Genomic DNA, 18,696 nt, shown 5'->3' with positions numbered 1-18,696 from the left:
GGCAACTTGATGATGTAGTCTAGACTACAGAATAATAACAATCCACCTTACAGAGTCTTTTTTATCCAGATCATCATCATAACTATTTATAGGGTGCCAGATCATCATCATAACTTTATTTATAGGGTGCCACACATGGTCTGCAGAGCCGTACAGAGAGCAAAACAATAAGAAAGTACAGGGTAAAACAGTACAGTACAGTGGACAAGTTACAATTAGCACTACAAATCTCAGCACAGCCACTGATGAAAGGGTGCAATGGAAATATTCAGTATAAGCTGAAACCTGTAGATATTGACATTGGCGCATAAACTGGTCTAGCTTGTAGGAATGGAGGCCAGGGGCAGAGATACCAAAGAGGAGGTGTAGCTAGTGTGCAAGAAAAGTAGCTAATGAGAACAGGAGGGAGGAGGGCCCTTCTCATGGAGCTTACAGTCTAAAGGAAATGGGTAAACAAATGGAAGACCGTGTATGGGGAGCTAAGGGCAGGAGCAGGGTTGAGAAAACTGGAGAGTGCACGAAGGTGTGGTGGACAGATACGATTTTATAAACAGGTGGGTTTTCAGTGCCCGCTTTAAGTAAGGCAGGCTGGGGATAGTCTGATGGAATGAGGGAGATCATTCCAATGGTGGGGGGCTGAATGGTAGATATATTGGATACTGGAGTAAGATCTGGTAACCAGAGGGGACTTAAGGTGGCAGTCATTGGTCGATCAGAGAGGGTGGGAGGGAGTGTGTAAGGTGATGAGGTTAGAGATGTATGAAGCTGTAGAGTTGGAGAAGGCCTTGTACGTGATAGTTAGGAGTCTGAAAAGTATTCTGTAGGGGAAGGGGAGACAGTGAAGGGATTGGCAGAGAGGGGAGGCAGATGTGGGAGAGGAAAATAAGTCTAACTGCAGCATTGAGTACAGATTGTAGAGGAGCAAGATGGGAGCAGGGGAGTCCAGTGAAGAGAAGGTTGCAGTAGTTGATGCGAGAGATGATCTGTGAGTGGATAATGGTTTGGTGGTATCCTCGGGTCTGATGCAAGCAATGTTGCGGAGCTGGAACCGACAGGGAAGAGATTGAATGTTGTGGACGAAGGAAATGGAAGATTCAAGAATGACTCCCAGGCAGCAGCGTTGGATAACATAGGAGATAGTGGTGTTGTTGACGGTGATGGAGAGGTCGGGAAGGGAGGAAACTGTAGATGGAGGGAATATAATGAGTTCAGTTTTGGCCATGTTGAGTTTGAGAAAGCACTCAGACATCCATGAAGAGATGACAGAGAGGCAACTGGACACCCAAAAGAGGAGGGAAAGGGAGAGGTCAGGAGAGGAGAGGTAGAGTTGAGTGATGTCAGCATAGAGGTGATCCTAGAGGCCAAAGGAACCAATGCGTTCACCCAGAGAGGAGGTGTACAGAGAAAAGAGAAGAGGGCCAAGGACAGAGCCCTGAGGGATGATTGGTGGGGGGGGGGAGTTGGAACCAGATGTAGAGACAGAAGGAGCGGTCAGCGAGGTAGGAGGTGATCCAAGACAGGACAGAGAGGCCCATGGTCCGAAGGGTGCGCAGTAGGAGAGGGTGATCCACGCTGTCGAAGACCGCAAAGAGGTCCAGGAGGATGAGGAGGGAGAATTGGCCCCTGGATTTGTCTGAGAGAAGATGGAGACTTTGGCCAGGGCAGTTTCATATACATGGTGTTCTGTATTGGCACATACGAGTGCCTGATTCAGAGATTGACACAAACCCGATAGTTTGCGTACAGCTCCAATGGCGGATGTACTGTGCATGACCCATTCTGCACATCATCGCATGCAATGCACCCTAGCCGCAGCATGATTGACATGCTGCAGATTGTTTGTTTTTAAGGGCAGGGATGGGGCAGCAATGCCTCTGTTTCCAGAAAATTGTTGCCATGTTGATCTGATACCGCTTTGTGATTGGAGTGGGGGGCATGGCCATGTTGTCACGTCATTTTGCCCCCGCTACACAACGCCGAGATTTCCGACATTGTGAAGCAGGGGGCGGGATCATAATGACGCAATTTAGTGTGTATCGCATCATTGGCCACCCCCTGCTACAAAGGTTTCTATTGTAACCGCGGGTGGGTCCAGAGGGGGCTTGCCTGCCTCTCCGGTGGGCCAGGAGCGGCACCCGATTTTCAGGAGGCTCCCAGCTTATCGGGAGGGTAGGCAAGTATGCGTCAGATGTCTTATGCAGGCATCAGCATATTTTTGAACAGTAGCTGTCAGTGTCTTGGATTTTTAACTTAATTTGTAGCTTCTTAATAGTACTACTCAAATTTTCAGTTTTATGTATTATTGTAACATTCTTGTACTTTAGTATTCCTATTCCAATATGGTGTTTGTTATTCATGTATCGCATGTATCTTTGAAGTTTCAGCACGTCTTTAAGAGACATCGTTATATAATTTAGCCCACCACAGCTAAAACTTCCAAAAAAAGACAAGTGAAGGTGTTGCCCATAGCAACCAATCAGATTTTGATTTTCTATAATGCAATATAGAAACAATAGCTATAATCTGATTGGTTGCTATGGGCAACACCTCTACTTTTCATTTTTAACCACTTGCCTGGCATGGTCTCATCAGATGTGACCACACCAGGGTGGGCTTTCCCTGAGATGGTCTCATCTGATGCGACAAGTCAGAAGCGCCCTGTGGGTGGCTATTGGAAGAGAATCTTCCTATAACCGCCAGTCCTAGAGGGACCTCCTGGCCCCTCTGCAGCTTTGGATTTCTCCCCAGTGTCTGCTGATCACTGCTGCCCCCTCCCCTGTGAGATTACCCAGCGGCTGCTTCTCTCTGTAGGCGCCGGGACCTTCAGCACCGTTACCCCCCTCCTCTTTGTGATGACCTGGCGGCTGTTTCTTTCTGCAGGGACTGTCAGCACCCACCCCTACTCTAGGGATGACCATCGATAGTTGAAACCATCAACAGTAAACAATCGGTTTGTCATTGATGGCAGAGAGCCAATGGTTTGCCATCGATGGCAAAGTGGACCTTGATGGGGTTTTTATTTTACTGCTCCTGGTCCGCTAAGCTCCGCCCCCTGGTTTTTATTGGCCCGCCGTGCACCCAGCAGCGGTGATCACCGAATCGGTAGTACCACTGATGGAAAACTACCGATGGCCATCCCTACCACCCTCCTTTGGGATTAGAGTATACTGGGGATGACCATCGATAGCCATCATTGATGGTTAACTGACGATGCCATCGAGTGAGAGACAATGGATATTTTTTTTTCTTGATGGGAGGGAGCTTAGCCCCACCCCGGCACCCACTAAGCTCCGCCCCTGTTTTTGATGGTCCGCGGCCCACTGTGTCCCCAGCAGTGGTGGTTATTGAGGGGTGCAAACCATAGATGGTTTTTGTGTCATCAATAGTAATCATTGATGGACCCATCGATGGACACCCCACCAATGGCTGTCCCTACTAGGGACAGCCATCAACCATCGATGGTCTATGCCTGAAGGCAAGCACTGGTGCCGCCCCATCAGTGGCAGTGCCTGATGTTAACAAAACATTGGTAAACCCAATGGTCGTGCTCTGCATATGTGCAAAACCCAACCATCGATGGGTGCACCATTGATGGTTTTCTCATGATGGTTCAAAACCATCGGCCATGTATGGTACAGCCATCAATACAGTATATAGGCCATAAAAAAAATATTTTTATGGTATACTGTTTAAAAATATATATATAAACTCGTGTTGGATATGTTTTTTTTAAATAGATCTTGTTGACCTAATTCAGTCATAAACCCCCCTGACAATTTCGGAGCGGTTTTTGGAAAAATATCAGCCAGTTAAGTGGTTAAAAAGCTTTAGTAAATCTACTCCTTATACCCTATTGAATTTTCAGCTGCTACTCTCACCAAGATAGTCCATGGGCCTTATTCAGAGTTAGACATAAAGAAAATGCACATCATCTTTTAGGCATAAGCCGGGCCTGCAACAGGGTACGACTAGGGGCTGGGATAATTATTGGAATTGGCTGAAGTCCAATACGAGCACGGAGTCATGAATTGCAAATAAATTAGCTGACAAAAACTTGCAAATGTAACTGTATGAAGAGGCCACACTTGCGGGTGTTATAACTAAGGTGTAAGTTGCGCACTTGAAACTGCTGCAGCTGTGTTTTAAAAGTCACTTTACACTTCATCGAACGCTCGTTATACCCAAAGAATTCTGCACAATCAGTTGAGGAAGGGGAAACCTGCACATATAGCTTTAAGTGCTTCATAAAAAAATCAATAAATACAATTCCTTATTTGCGTCTGCTTTGCATTTCAGATGCTCCAATCCAATTGGGTGCCTATTACCTGCACTACCTAGCCATTAACTGTATTGTGTTTCTATTGTGTTCATTGATTCTTAGCATTTTCAGTTGTCACAGTGAAACCATACCTAGAGTCATACTCCAGCTGCATCAGACCCAGCAGGTACATGAGGCATACTTGCCTACCCTCCCGATTCGTCCGGAAGCCTCCAGAAAACTGGGTGCCGCTCCCGACCCCCAGAAAGGCAGGCAAGCCTCCCGGTCCCCAGCGACCCATCAGCCCCCCCCTGCGAATAAAGTATAAACCTCGGCAGCTAATTCGTGTCATCGTGGCCCCGCCCCCTGCTTCACAGTGCCATTAATCTCTGCATTTTAAAGAGGAGACAGGGCCACGATGACGTGATGGCGCTGTCACGCCCATGCTCCGTCCACATTGACGTGTCATTTGCCAGGCCACGCCCCCTTGCCGTGACACGCCCCCCCCCCCTTGGGGAGGAAGCACAGCTACAGTCTTCTGAATAGGTTGCAAAAACGTGATATTTTTTTTTTTATTGTTTGTTTTTGGACACATTTTGCTGCTATCTTACAAAAAAAAAAATGTGTGTCTGCCTAACATTGCTTTATACCCACTGTCATCTTCAAAGTCATGATTATTATTTCATGTTCACAATTCTGGTGAACATATGGGGTGATTCAGCTTCGGACGGCATTGCAAAGCTGCATGCAGGCAGCTTTGCAATTCCCTCCTTACTAATATGCAAATGCAGCAGAGGTGTATGATACATAATCGGGAACCTGCGTTCAGCATTGCACGCAAGAATCGACCCATAGTTCATTGTAAAGCACCAGTGGCGTATGATAAGTAATAGATAATTATTCTTCTCTTCTAAAAAAAAAAATTACTACCTCTCCTTTTTTAATTATTGTGTTGTTATCTTACATGAACAAAATAAAATAATGACATACTGTTGAACTGTTGAGTCATGAGTTTGAGCAGCTGGTTTGTAACCTGCACTAATCTTTGCTCTCATTGTAAAAGCATTATCTCTTGGTTTTCTAATCCTTATCATGCTAAACAGAAGGGGGGATTAACTGCTTCATGTCAATAGACTATAAATTGCAGAGAAATAAAAAGGCTAATAGTCCAATGGTTCCCAAACTTTTTAGAATCACGGCACCCTAGAGTATCAGCATTTTTTCCACGGCACACCTGGGGCAAAAGTTTCTTATTGAGAAATTCAGCAAAACTGTAATGAAGTAAATTGTGCTTATATTTCACCCGTAAGTTCAGTTATGTGGTGGTGACATGGCTGCGCTTCTTTTTTGTCCACATATTGTTTGATAGGCAAAACCAGTGCTTATGGCTGCCAATCACACTGACTAAAAATTATTTTATTTGGTACTGCACCACCAACCCGAGGCATCTACAGGGCCCTGAGGCACCCCAGGGTGCCACGGCACACAGTTTGGGAACCACTGGATAGTCCTTGGTAAAACTATACAGGTCACATGCAGGCCCGCCGAGAGCCGCGGCGGGCAGGGGTAAAGGGGGCGTGGCCTAATTGTGGGAGGCGTGGCCATGCCCCCTTCGAGGGGAAAAAGGTTGCGACGCTGCTCCCTGGTGAGGGGGGGGGGGCGCTCTAAGCCCCCTCAGCCCGGCACATAACCAGTGGGGGGCGCGATCAGCGTGATCGCTCTCCCCACAGGCATAGAAGACTGCTGTGGCTGCTTCATAGCAGCCACAACCAGTCTCCCAGTGCAGCCCAGCACACAGCAGAGTGTGCTCGGCTGCTGTGATGAAAGAGGGGGGGAGCGGTAACAAGCCCGGGCCCGGGAAATTTGTACCCACTGACCCCCCCCCCCCCCTCTCGGCTCCCTTGGTCACATGCCATATCCAGGCACATGGAGATGTCTTTGCTACAAGTGCACTTTGGCCTCAATATTACACTATGTCTTAATCATACAGTGTGCTGGTTAGATTTCCCACAATATCTTCACAACGGGCAGTGAAGCTTGAGATATCTAGCTGGCAGAGTGCCCCTGATATTTCCATTAGCTGTGGGAGCTGTGTACTCAGGCTCGTCTTACACCTACTGTAGACTTTATACAGCACAGTAGAAGTATCTAGATTATCATTTCAACATAACTCTTTAGAGTCATTTTGCAAGACAACATGTGCAGAATTGTAATATTTCTAGTGAGAAAAACTAGCCTGTTTGTAGCAGTGCTGTTTTTGAGTCATACTTGTCTACTTTTGAAAATGCATTTCAGGGTGATTGTGAAAGCATTTGACATTGAGGAGGGCGTGTACGGCTCCTTCTCTGAGAGGTGTCTCATAAAATTTACTTGATTTTCCATCCAACTGTAAATGAGCCCCAAAGCAGCTACATAGTTCAGCCCACACACACATACAGTACACACTCATGTGCCCCAAAACAGAGACACTGGTGGTGGTGCCCTGCCATTGATTTGAACTGCACCCCAAGTGTTTTTTTGGGGGGGTTTCAAATCTGGTGATCGAGGGGGCCAACTTGTGATGCAATACTCCTGCAGCCATAATCTGTGGCTATGGACCTGTGCGGTGGCGAATTGTCATGCTGAAAGAACCTGCATCCAGTGGCAGTGTTCACAAGCCCAAGCGACGTGCAGAGCTTTGTGCCGTAGGGTCAGCAATTGAACCTAAGTGGGCCATTGGCTCCTGTACCCCATATAAGACAGGGAATATTGCATTGTTCGAATGCTAGTTCTGCACCCCATATATGACAGGGAATATTGCACTGTTCGATTGCTAATGTTACCTGTGGCACCAGTATTACTTTTTTGCTGTTATCTGTGGCAATGTTGGTCGTGATTGTTGCTCCTTTGGCCAGGCTGCAGGTAGCTGAAGCTTACTGCAGCCTGGCCGGGTCCTGGTATCTGCGAGGCCAAGAAATCTGTGTCCACTGACGCAGACACTGGCCTCATACTTCCTGGAAAGGAGTGACACGCCCCTAAATTAGGTTGAGGAGGACTAAAGCCACTAGTGCACAACTTTTCAAACATTAATAAGCCATATAGTAAATGGGGCACCTCCAAAGCCACTAGGGCACAACTTTTCAAACATTAATAAGCCATATAGTAAATGGGGCACCTCCAAAGCCACTAGTGCACAACTTTTCAAACATGAATAAGCCATATAGTAAATGGGGCACCTCCAAAGCCACTAGTGCACAACTTTTCAAACATGAATAAGCCATATAGTAAATGGGGCACCTCCAAAGCCACTAGTGCACAACTTTTCAAACATTAATAAGCCATATAGTAAATGGGGCACCTCCAAAGCCACTAGTGCACAACTTTTCAAACATTAATAAGCCATATAGTAAATGGGGCACCTCCAAAGCATAAAGTATTCACAACTTCAAAAGGGCCAAATTGGAATTTGTAAAAGCACAAAATGGATATATACCCACAACATTGCCACTGCTGGACACACAGATCAGATGAAGCTGATGAGTGTGTACCTCTGTGACTGACATGTGGTTGGTGTCACATCTAATGTCCCCAAATTATCACCTATGGTAGTCTGGGCAGCTCACCCCACTGGACATCTGGCACAGTAATAAGGCGATGTAGCATAATGATGAGGTGGGTTCTGTTTCCGTTACTACATTGGCCTCCACAGAAATAAAATACACTACATTGGCCTCCACAGGAATAAAACACACTACAGTGGGATAGGGATCTTACACATCAAGGCATACAGATACACTGGGAAAAGACTTTGCAGATCTCCTCAATGTGTTCATCAAGTACGGAAGTCTTAGAAACCCAATATAAGCTTTTGACACGATGGTATAGATGCCCGGTGCTATTACATAAGTTCTTTCCTTCTGTCTCCCCTTTATGCTGGAGATGTGGCATAGATGAAGGTACTCTGATACATATATGGTGGGATTGCACTCTTATATCACCTTTTTGGTCTAAGATTATTGCATTAGCTTCTGAAATTTTAGGTTACCAGGCTGTAGCAGGTCCGGAGTTGTGGCTGCTATCATATACAGGCATTCTTATTACTAAGTATAAGAGATCCCTCCTTAAGCATATGAATAATGCTGCAAGAGCGGTAGTCCCTGTTCGCTGGCGCTCAGCAATAACTCCTACATTGTGGGACTGGTGCCAGTGAATGGACTTTTATATTATATCTATTACACTGCCTTAGATAAATATTCAGATTTTACTAAAACCTGGTTCAATTGGATGGAATTCAAATTATCTAACCAATATAAGGCTATTCTCCTTAAAGGTGCAGATATAAACCCATTTTAAATGGCTTGGGCTTGTTATGTCGATCCTATCCATAGTCACATGTCATATTCCTTGAACTAACCTGTGACGTTATGCTCCTTCCCTTTTCCCCCTTTTACCTTTCTCTTGTCTCCCCACTCCCCCTCCCCTTTTTCACCTTTTTTTTATTTATTTTTTTTCTTTCTCAAATATAGATGGTTGTATAAGTTTTCAAACAAAAATACTTTTTCTACAATATGGAAACATGATCGGAAAAATAACATGATATAGTAAATTGATTATGTTAGAATGGCTCTGACCAATATTATACAAGGTACATTGGCCCTCATTCAGAGCCGTACGCTCTGAGCAGAGCGCACGCTCTGAATGAGGGCCGCCCTCCATAATTATGGAGCGTCCTCCTGGACGCTCGTATAGCTGTGGGTCACCACCCACAGCCTATACGAGCGTGCAGTTTGATGGCCGCGATGGTCTTGACCATCGCGACCATCGCCACTGCGAGCCGGAGCCTGCGGTTGAGTTTTTCAACCGCAAGGCCCGGAATGATTTTGGCTCTATCAGAGCCAAAATCACTCCCACTGACATCACTAGTGATGTCAGTGGGCCGGCTTCTGACGGTAGGCGTTCCCTTGGGAACGCCCCCGTCAGGGAGGCACGCCCTCGGCACGCCCACCAAAGGGGGCGTGCTGTCAATCAACATCGACAGCACGCCCCCTTTGATCAGACACAACGAGCGAGGGAAAGTCCTTCGCTCGTCGCGTCTGGCGCATGCGCACAACGGAGCTCCCGCCGTCGTGCGCATGCGCAGTGCACAACATCGACCCACTTGCGAGCGGACAGCCGCTTGCGAGTGGGTCTGAATCAGGGCCATTGTCTCATATCTGATCTGGTCTGCCACTGTTATATCGATATATATAGCTTTTTCATTTTTTCTTTTTAAATGCTGTAAACCTTCTGTTATATTAGAAAAATTTAAGAATTTATAAAAAAGAAAAACACACTACTCTACACTAAGGGCCTGATTCAGAGCCGCTCGCTCCCATCGTAGGCAAATCCAGCGCACATCCAGCAAGGCAGGCAATCGCTCGGCAAGGCATTAGCATGCCCACTATGTCTTGGCGAGCAATCACTTTGCAAAAGTAGACGCCCACCAGCCATTCATAAGATGCCCACTTGCGCACATCATTTCCAGGAAGTGCGTGAAAACATTGGTACATCGAGCACCATCGGATGTGCTTGCAGCGCTTGAGGTTGACTATACCTGCCCGCAAGCACTGCGATCCCTTCAGTGTATAATCAACCAGGTGACATATACTATGACGCTGCCTGTTAGTTATGCACGCCTCTGAAATGACGTTTAAACCTCGGGCACGCCTGCATCCGCAACTCCACTCCCCTGTTACTACTGCCTTGCCCCTGTTACCACCCCCAAACGGCCTCTCCTGTCACTCATTCCACTGGGCTGGCTTTGCAGGGCGAGCGAGCGCATCACGATTGGTCATACTAGTTTCCGCATGCGCACTGCGAACTATACGCATGCGCACATTTGCAAACAAAGCCAGCAACAAGCGAGCGCAGCTTAGCGTGCAGGTCTGAATCCGGCCCTAAGTGTGCTGAGCTGACCGCTGCGGCACACTTGATAACTGCTCGCTGTGGCACAGTGGTTGAAAAAGGGCATGAGGTTATGTGGAGGCTCTCCAATAAAATGGTATGAAAATGGCTGTAACCCTACTGAGGTTTTGGCCACACTTCCTGGTCACATCCTGTCTGGGAGTTTGAAATTAAAAAAATATTAATCACCCCCCCTCCCTCTGCACACTAAACTAAAGGAAGGAAGTTCTGACAGATGCTTCAGATTCATTATTATTATACAACCATTCAAATAATTTTAGTAAAATAAGCAATACAGTATGCTAATGCTGCTGTCAATTTTCTAAAAACTGAGATGCCTACTTGCAGCACCTTGAGACTGTGCATTTCCATCCCAGAGCGTCTTTAGACACCCCATCGGTCGCACAATCAAAGCTTGCACCATTCCTGGCAGGTGCAGTTTTTCTATCTTGGTATGGCTCCTGTGTGAGCAGTTCAGTGCACCACTTTCAGCAACACGCCTCTGACATGCCCGCTTCAGCTTAGCCACCCCCTGTTACCTACCAGGTACGCCCACTAAAACACATGCTGTACTGTCTCTCTGAGCAGCAACAGTCGGGACACATGCTGTGCGACTCAAATGCGTACACAGACTTACAAAATCGGCTGTCTGCGTTGCCATCGACACTATGTGCCTGATTCAGCAAGGAACGCAGTTGCTAATATGCACGCAATTGGTCAATTGTGTTCTGTGCGTGTTTATGCATTGCAGTGAGCGAACTAGCAATTGCGATGGGAACTGCATTTGCAGAGGCTACGCAGACCCAGAGCAGGGTGATTGACAGGAAGGGCCATTTGTGATGGTGACGGGGGTGGTCGGGCGAGTGCAGGCGTGCCATTGAGTTTCAGTGCCGTTGCAGGGGCGTGCATAAATTATCCACTGCGTGGCCATAAGCCATAGCATTGATAGCGTGCGTAGCTGTTAGCAATTTCTGAGTAAGGTCAGGGCTTGTGCAAGTGTGCATATGGGTCCGATGTTACCGATTGTTTCACTATGTTGCCCTAGTATACAGATGTGAGTAAGGGGAAGTGGGCGTCCTTATGTGAGGCTGTGATCGCAATGTGAATGCAAACATTTAAATAGCACCGCTGATATTAGCAACTGCGTTGCGTGCGTATAAGCAGAATTGCGATCTGTAGTGAATCAGGCCCTATGTCCAATAGGGCTCAATGTCAGGATTCCACACACAATATACGATAATCGGGCCGATCAGCCGATTTTTGCCTGCTCAGGCCGATAAAATGTATGCAGCACTCTGTGCTGATTATCATTCCAAAATCAGTTGGATCGAGTAATTGGATCTAACCTGCTGCAAAAACAGCTGTTTTTTCATAATGTGTGTGAATTTCCAATCTGACAGTGTATGCAGAGACATATCGCCATGACGGTCTTTAGGACAGATACTCGTTCAAATCACTGGTGTGTACACTCGAAATTGGATGTTCACAAGATCGTTTCGTTGATCAGAAAATCAAATAGTAGGTCGGTTTGGGAGTAAAATCGTACAGGTGTTTACCAAGCATTACTGTCTGAGTCATTTTAGAATCTAATTGTAGCACATAATATAAAGCATCGGAATCTGGTGATCTCAGGCTGAAGATAACAGAGATCACATATTATATCAAGACCTAACCTTGTATATGTATAATGGTATTAAACATTTGACACATAAACAGTGTAATAATATATAAATTGCAACAATTAATAAGTGTACTTCCAATCTAGAAGGAAATATTGTAACATCATAAAATGTATTAAAATAATTCAACGTCAATAGAAGAAAAAAGTGCAGGATAATTGTGTTCTTGGGAAGTACATGATACATTAGAGAAAGGAACTTTTGGCCTCACTCAGAGGTTTTCGCGAAGCTGACATTTACGCAGATCAAGCGATTATTTGTAATTGCACATGACCAACAGCCGCACATGCAGTGATTGCATTGCAAATACGCTCGTACAGCGGAACCACTCGCAAAGCGACTGATGGGTGGTAACGGGGGATGGTTAGAAAAACACAGGCGTGTTGGACTGTTTAAACACAGTTTCATGGGTTGCATAAATTAGCCATTGTGATTTCATTCACAGCATGAGAGCTCTCTGCGTGTCAGGAGAGCTGCAGTGTTTGTGGCTGGTCAGACTTGCCTTACATTCTGTGTGACTGCCCAATGTGAGTGGATGTTACCAATGTTTTCGCTGTTGCGAGTCATGGGGCGGATATGAGAAGGCAGCAGTGAGCGTCCCTATTCTAGGCTATGCTTTGGAGGGCAGCTTATTTTGGCAACTGCGATCTGTGAGAGAATTCAGTTGCGATTGTATTAGCGTAAGTCTTGGAGTCAGGCCCTTTAAGCCATATGGATTGTCAGTAGTAACATTAGCTACATATCTAGAAAACACAGAATAAGGATAATTTCCGAATGGCCAATTATATTTTGTCATCCTATGTTTTTTTTCTATGTGATATTCTCTGGTGTTAACCGCTTTTATACTCTTATTTAATGTAACTGTTAAAGTCTGTTTATTTGAAAACTTTACTTTTAGAATGAAGTTATTAAACTATAGTTTCATACATCTCTCAACTTTGTTGTCAATGTTAATATTAAGTCCCCGCATATATCAGCAATCAAGTGGGGGCAATTCTGCGTTTTGCAGATGATTGTGTAAAAGAAATAAAGAATATGCAATGTATGGGGCTCACAGATCGCATATTCCAACCAAAAAGTGATTTGAATTGATGAATCAGATTGTCCAACATGTTGGATTTCACCGACCATTTGGGGCTGTAGATTGCTAGTGTATGGTAACATTCAACCGATTTGCAAACCATTACTATTAAATGATGAGCCTTTCAAGATTGGCAGATCTGTCCTTCCTGAAAATGATCTGCATATCACTGAGACATATCTGTAATGTATGGGGCAGATTGGTGGGTTGAGCAATCTTTAAATTGGGGAAGAAATTTCAGAATCTGTGTATAGTTTGTTTTTTTTGTGATTGCTGGTGTATGGGTCCCTTTAGATTGTGATTTGTGATATCTGCAGATACAACTAATAATTTACCAACCAGTGACTTTTATACCAAGCTTAGTTATATCACAGCTGTTTATGATGTAACCAGTCACATGATCATCGTAGAAAGCTCTCACATCTCCTGCATTTCACCACGAAGTGTCAAAACTTGCTGTTTTAAACCAGGTGTCACACACAATTTAAAACAAGAGGGTGTTTGTATATACTCTATGTTGTACTTTTATGTCAATTTTTATGTGCACCCATTTCTTAGCTCTGTGAAAATGTAAAAAAAAAACTGGTCAGAATATTATTAATTATTGTTACACCAGGGCCGAAACTAGGATTTTTGTCACCCGGGGCAAGGCCATAATTTGCTGCCCCCCCAAAAAATACAACATAGAGGACAAAAAGGGTGTGTGGTTTTGTGACACAGTAATGCCCCTTATAACACATTATGCCACACATTAATGACCCTTATAAAACATTATGCCACAGTAATGCCCCTTATATACATTAAGCCACAGTAAGGCTCCTTACACATTATGCCACAGTAAGGCCTCTTTTACATTAAGTCACAGTAAGGTCCTATATCTCTTCTCTTACCTGCCAGGGCCATGCGGTGTGTGAGCTCGGGGTGGCGCGGGATGGGGCTGCCACACGCTGGGGAACTGTCATTACTGCTGTCATTGTAATGTCGCGCCGTTCGCGAGCCAATTGGAGCTCACAGACTGGCAGCCTCTGCTGTTTGGCTGCCGGCCTGCGAGCACTGATTGGCTTGCAACCAGCACCACATTAGACTGACTGTGTCTCTGTGCCTCTCAAGGCCAAGGTTGAGGCTCCAAACCCACAAGAGCAGCAACCTAGCCTCCCGGCAGCCTCTCCCCGGCACCCCCCTCAAGTCAGGCACGCGGGTCACGTGCCACCTTAGCCCCCCCCCATAGTTGCGGCCCTGGTAACACTGTATTATATAGATTATTACTACACATTTACAAGTCCTGAAATTTTTTTCTGAAACTGTCTTATCTTGGACTTGTATAGAAACCAGTGTTTCAGTCTGACTTTCTCTAATCGTACAGTACTCATTGTTTTGTGTAACCCTTCTTTTTGCTATGGGCAACACCACCACTTTTCATTTTTAGAAGCTTTAGTAAATCTACGCCCGAAGTCCTAACCATTTATATTTTCCCGGACACCTATGGATCTTTTAAAACATGGCATTAGTAAAGAATACACCTGTGCATCATCTAGGTTGTCTGGAAAAGTGAACTATTGTGGGTCCTGAGGACTGAATTTTAGAATCAATGGTCTATACAGTCAGCAAACCAGACCGCCCACAAAGTAAACACAATTTTGTCAAGCTAAATACTTTGCCCACCAAAGTTTCTTCTAATTGAGTTGTCTGTAAAAGGAAAATATTGAGTAATCAATCAAGTGAGTATGCCCAGTGGCGGGCTGGGCTGGGGGGCAGGGTGCCATCTGCCCCCCGGGCCGGTATAATTTCAGTGTTATGGGCCGTCTTTCTCTATACACTTCTGGTGGCCGGAAGACATGCATAGGATGCTCCCCGGCCACTCAGTTTGTGTAGCAAGGCTAATCAGTGCGGCCGTCTGCCACACTGATTTTCTTTGAAGCCCTTGTAATAAGCAGCTGCCTGGGGAGCATCTTGTGCATGTTTTCCGGCCGCAGGCAGCGCAAGCCAGGATTCGGACTCACGGGCAGATTGCTCTGACAGTCACCAGGGGCGGGGCATCACTGGGTGAGGGGAAGTGGCCAGGCACCTCCTCTTCCCTTTCACTTCCCAGCTCTCACGCGCGGTCTGTCTCCACACTGCAGTGCAGACTGCAGAGTCAGCAGTTAGAACGGGGAGCTAGTGATCCCTGTGGCGACTGTGCTTGTACAGATGCCCGGAGGCTTCCCCTGGTAGCCAGAAGCACCTGCACCGTACATGGAGGTAACAAGTTTGGGGGCCCTACTACTAGGCCACTGACTGCCTGTCCAGCTGAGATGAGACTACAAGTCCCAGCACGCCTTGTCAATTGGATGTGCTGGGACTTGTAGTGCCATCGCAACTAGAGAGACCCTGAAAAAACTAAGTGCACACATATATATATATGTGTATATATATATATGTGTGAGTGTGTGTATATATATATATATATATATATATATATATATATATATATATATGTGTATATATATATATATATAGTGTATGTACAGTATATGTGTGTGTGTGTATATATATATATATATATATATATATATATATATATATACAGTGTATGTACAGTATATGTATGTATGTATGTGTGTATATATATATATACACGCACACGTACATTCCACAAGGTCTGTCAATCGCATCATTGAAATCTGTAGCTTCCACTGGTGCCCTCAAACTCAATATAAATCCCCCTCAGTCTCCGTCCTCACCCCCTCTGTAAGTTGCCCTCAGTCTCCCTGTCCTCTCCCTCCCTATAACTCCCCTTTAGTGTCTCTGCCCTCAGCCCCCCTTTAACACACCCTTTAGCACACACTCAATATTCTTGCCACTTATACTGCCTGTCACTGACCCTGATTCTCATTGCCCTGTCACTCAGTCACATTCACCCTTCATATAACTCTCAATGACCCTCATAGTGTCTATACTCATCATTTACTGTATTCCTGCCAGGCAAAGACAGACATAGAGGGGCAGAACGGAAACAAAGACAGACATAGAGGGGCAGGAGAGCAAGAGGGGAAAAAGACCAAGATGGTATTGAAGAAAGAGACAAAGTAGTGGGATTGGAGAAAAAGAAATAGTGGAGGGAGAAGAGAGATATGGAGAAGAAACAGAATGGGAAGTGAAAGATGGAATGAGAAGGGAAAAGTGGGGAGGAGAAACGTGGGTTGAAGAAAGAGAGAGAGTTAAAAAAATATTAAAAAGAAAGCCAGGCAACGCAGGACATTAAATATAGTGTGTGTATATACTGTATATGTGCAGTATGTTTTTAAATGTTTATTCTTGTGGATATTTTTTTTGCTGTAATGTGTGTTTACTAAGGGCTCTGTGTACTAAGCCTTAGAGAGAGATAAAGTGGATGGAGATAAAGTACCAACAAATCAGCTCCTGTCATTTTACAGGCTGTGTTTGAAAAATGACAGGAGCTGATTGGTTGGTACTTTATCTTCATTCAATTTAACTCTCTCCAGGGCTTAGTACTGTGCATTGTGATCTGCAGGGACTTGCTCACTGATGCTGCAGTGTGCCGGTGCTACCCGTGGCTGAGGGCAAAAGGGAGACTGGGAGCTCCTCTCTCTATTCCGCTCTTCAGCGCCTGCAAGTTGAAGTGGCAGCAACCAGTAGTTCCACTGGGTGAGTCTGACAGGTCAGGTCAGACTTTTGTAGGGCGGCATGGGCAATGCATATGTGTTTTATTTTTTTTCCTGTGAGGGCCATTGCATTTGATTTGTTTTTCCTGTAGGGGACAATGTGTTTTATTTTGTTCCTGTGTGGGCTATTGCGTTTTTTACGTGTAACCTCTAGTCAGGGTTAACATCACCAGGGCCACTTGCTTGTGTTGCCCCCCAGCCTGAAAGTTGCCAGCCAGCCCCTGAGTATGCCACAAAGGAGGGCTGCATTAATAAGCTGCAGGTGTTTTCCTAACAATGTTTACCAGATGGCTTCGCATTGGGAGAGCAGTGGGTTCGACACACCAGTAATTGAGTTGTATAGAATACATACTATGACACTGGGAATAGTCCTTTCAAATAAATGGTTCTATAGTGCGTAAAATAAATATTTTGAGCCAAAACTTGATGATCTAACCTTATATAGCATAAGAAGGTTCTCTGCTTGCAGTTGTGCCTTAAGGCCGTATTCAATTAGTGGTGAAAATGGCCATTTTTCGCCCAAGAAAACCTGTGAAATTTTCGCAAAAAAAACAGGCGAAAACTACAACATGTGAATAAAAAACTGGAGATAAAAAAAAAAGTTAAAAATCCCTATTTTTGGCAAAAAAAAGGTGGGGATTTCTTTCAGAGCCCCCCCACCCCTAATGATAAATTGCAGGAAAAAAAATTGTAAGTTGCGTACTTTGGTGGAAAAAAAAAAATAGTTGAAAATGGTTTTAACATATTGGGTCTGATTTTTCGTGGAGTGTTATGGATGCGTCAAGTGTTTTAAACATCGCACGCGGTTGCAGCAGGCGTTTTTTTTACAGTTTTTCAAATAGCATTTTTACGACTCGAATGTTCTCCAGGTGGAACATCATTGTATAGTTACAATTTATTAAGTACTACGTGGAACTTACGTGGAACGGTAATTTATAGCTTTCTATATTTTTTCAACAATGTTTTTCTTTTCTTTCGCCCAAAATTTGCGCTGTCGTTTTTCGCCAAAACACACAGCTTACAAATTATTTTGCCGGTAGTTTATCGTTTGGGGGGGGGGGGGCAAAGGGTTCTGAAATATATCCCCACATTTTTAGCCAAAAATAGGGATTTTGCTGCTTTTTTTTTTTTTCTCCTGCTCTGGAAAACTTTTCTCCAGTATTTTTTCACCTGTTTTTTTGCGAAAATTTTCACCTTTTTTTGTCGAAAAACATCCGTTTTCGCCAATGGTGGAAAAAAACTGTCTGTTTTTGCCGCTAATTGAATATGGCGCTTAGAGGTAAGGAGGTAATAGTGAAACTTAGTAGGTATAAAGCACATCCAAAATGGCCATGGATTGGCCCATGCCATGCCTCTAGTAGTGATTGAATATGATTTTAAAACATTCAGATGAAAGACGCAAAATGAAAACCAATGGAAATGGCAAGAGTGATTGCATCTAACCTGTGGCGGCTCCAGAGGTGGGGCTGCAAGGCAGTCCAACACTAAAATAGGGGAGCCACACCAACTGCCAGTGAGTCCCGGCTGGCAATGTTTGGCAGCGTTTGGGGTGACAGTTAGTGTGGCTCCCCTATTTGAATTTTGGACTGCGCTGCTGCCCCACCTCTGGAGCCGCCACTGCTTCTAACAGCAATTTCAGCAATTGTGCGTATCCTCGTCTCACTCTTTAGCTCTCTGCGCATAAATACACCAACGTTTGTTGTTGTATTTATGCTTCTGACCTGGTGTTTTTCCTTTTTTAGACAACCTTCTATTGCAGTATCAAAATTAGAAGTTTTTGTGCAATCTTTCTTTTTGATTTGTCTACCAGGAGATTCATCGCTCGTATAGGCTGAAGTTGGAAGAATTAACAAAACTGCAGACACAGTGTTCCAGCGCCATCACTCGACAAAAGAAAAAGCTAAAAGACCTGTCCCTAGAGCTGAGGAAGTATGTAATGTCATGTGCTTAAAATATACATACAGTATGTGGCATTGGCCGAGCCGTAAACTCTTTTCTTGCTAACAACAGGATATAATATAATTTAAAAGTATCAACTGTCAACCGATAAAGGAAATAATTTTATGCTGAGTGCAGGTTGAACGATATGTCGTT

At 44.8% G+C, this 18,696-nt stretch overlaps 1 protein-coding gene across 1 annotated transcript in view; it reads left to right on the top strand.

Annotated features, from left to right (window-relative positions):
* TMEM120A (transmembrane protein 120A) overlaps positions 1–18,696 on the top strand; it is a 64,407-nt gene that overhangs the window by 3,586 nt on the left and 42,125 nt on the right. Inside the window, exon 2 of the mRNA XM_088446393.1 lies at positions 18,413–18,531. Coding sequence (XP_088302519.1) covers positions 18,413–18,531 — 119 coding nt within the window. The remainder of the gene's footprint in view (positions 1–18,412; positions 18,532–18,696) is intronic.

This window comes from Taudactylus pleione, unplaced genomic scaffold (genome assembly GCF_031769625.1).
Source record: "Taudactylus pleione unplaced genomic scaffold, aTauple2 ptg000397bl, whole genome shotgun sequence".
Taxonomy (NCBI): domain Eukaryota; kingdom Metazoa; phylum Chordata; class Amphibia; order Anura; family Myobatrachidae; genus Taudactylus; species Taudactylus pleione.
The sequence above is the reverse complement of the archived record's forward strand: the minus strand, read 5'-3'. Positions and strand labels throughout refer to the sequence as shown.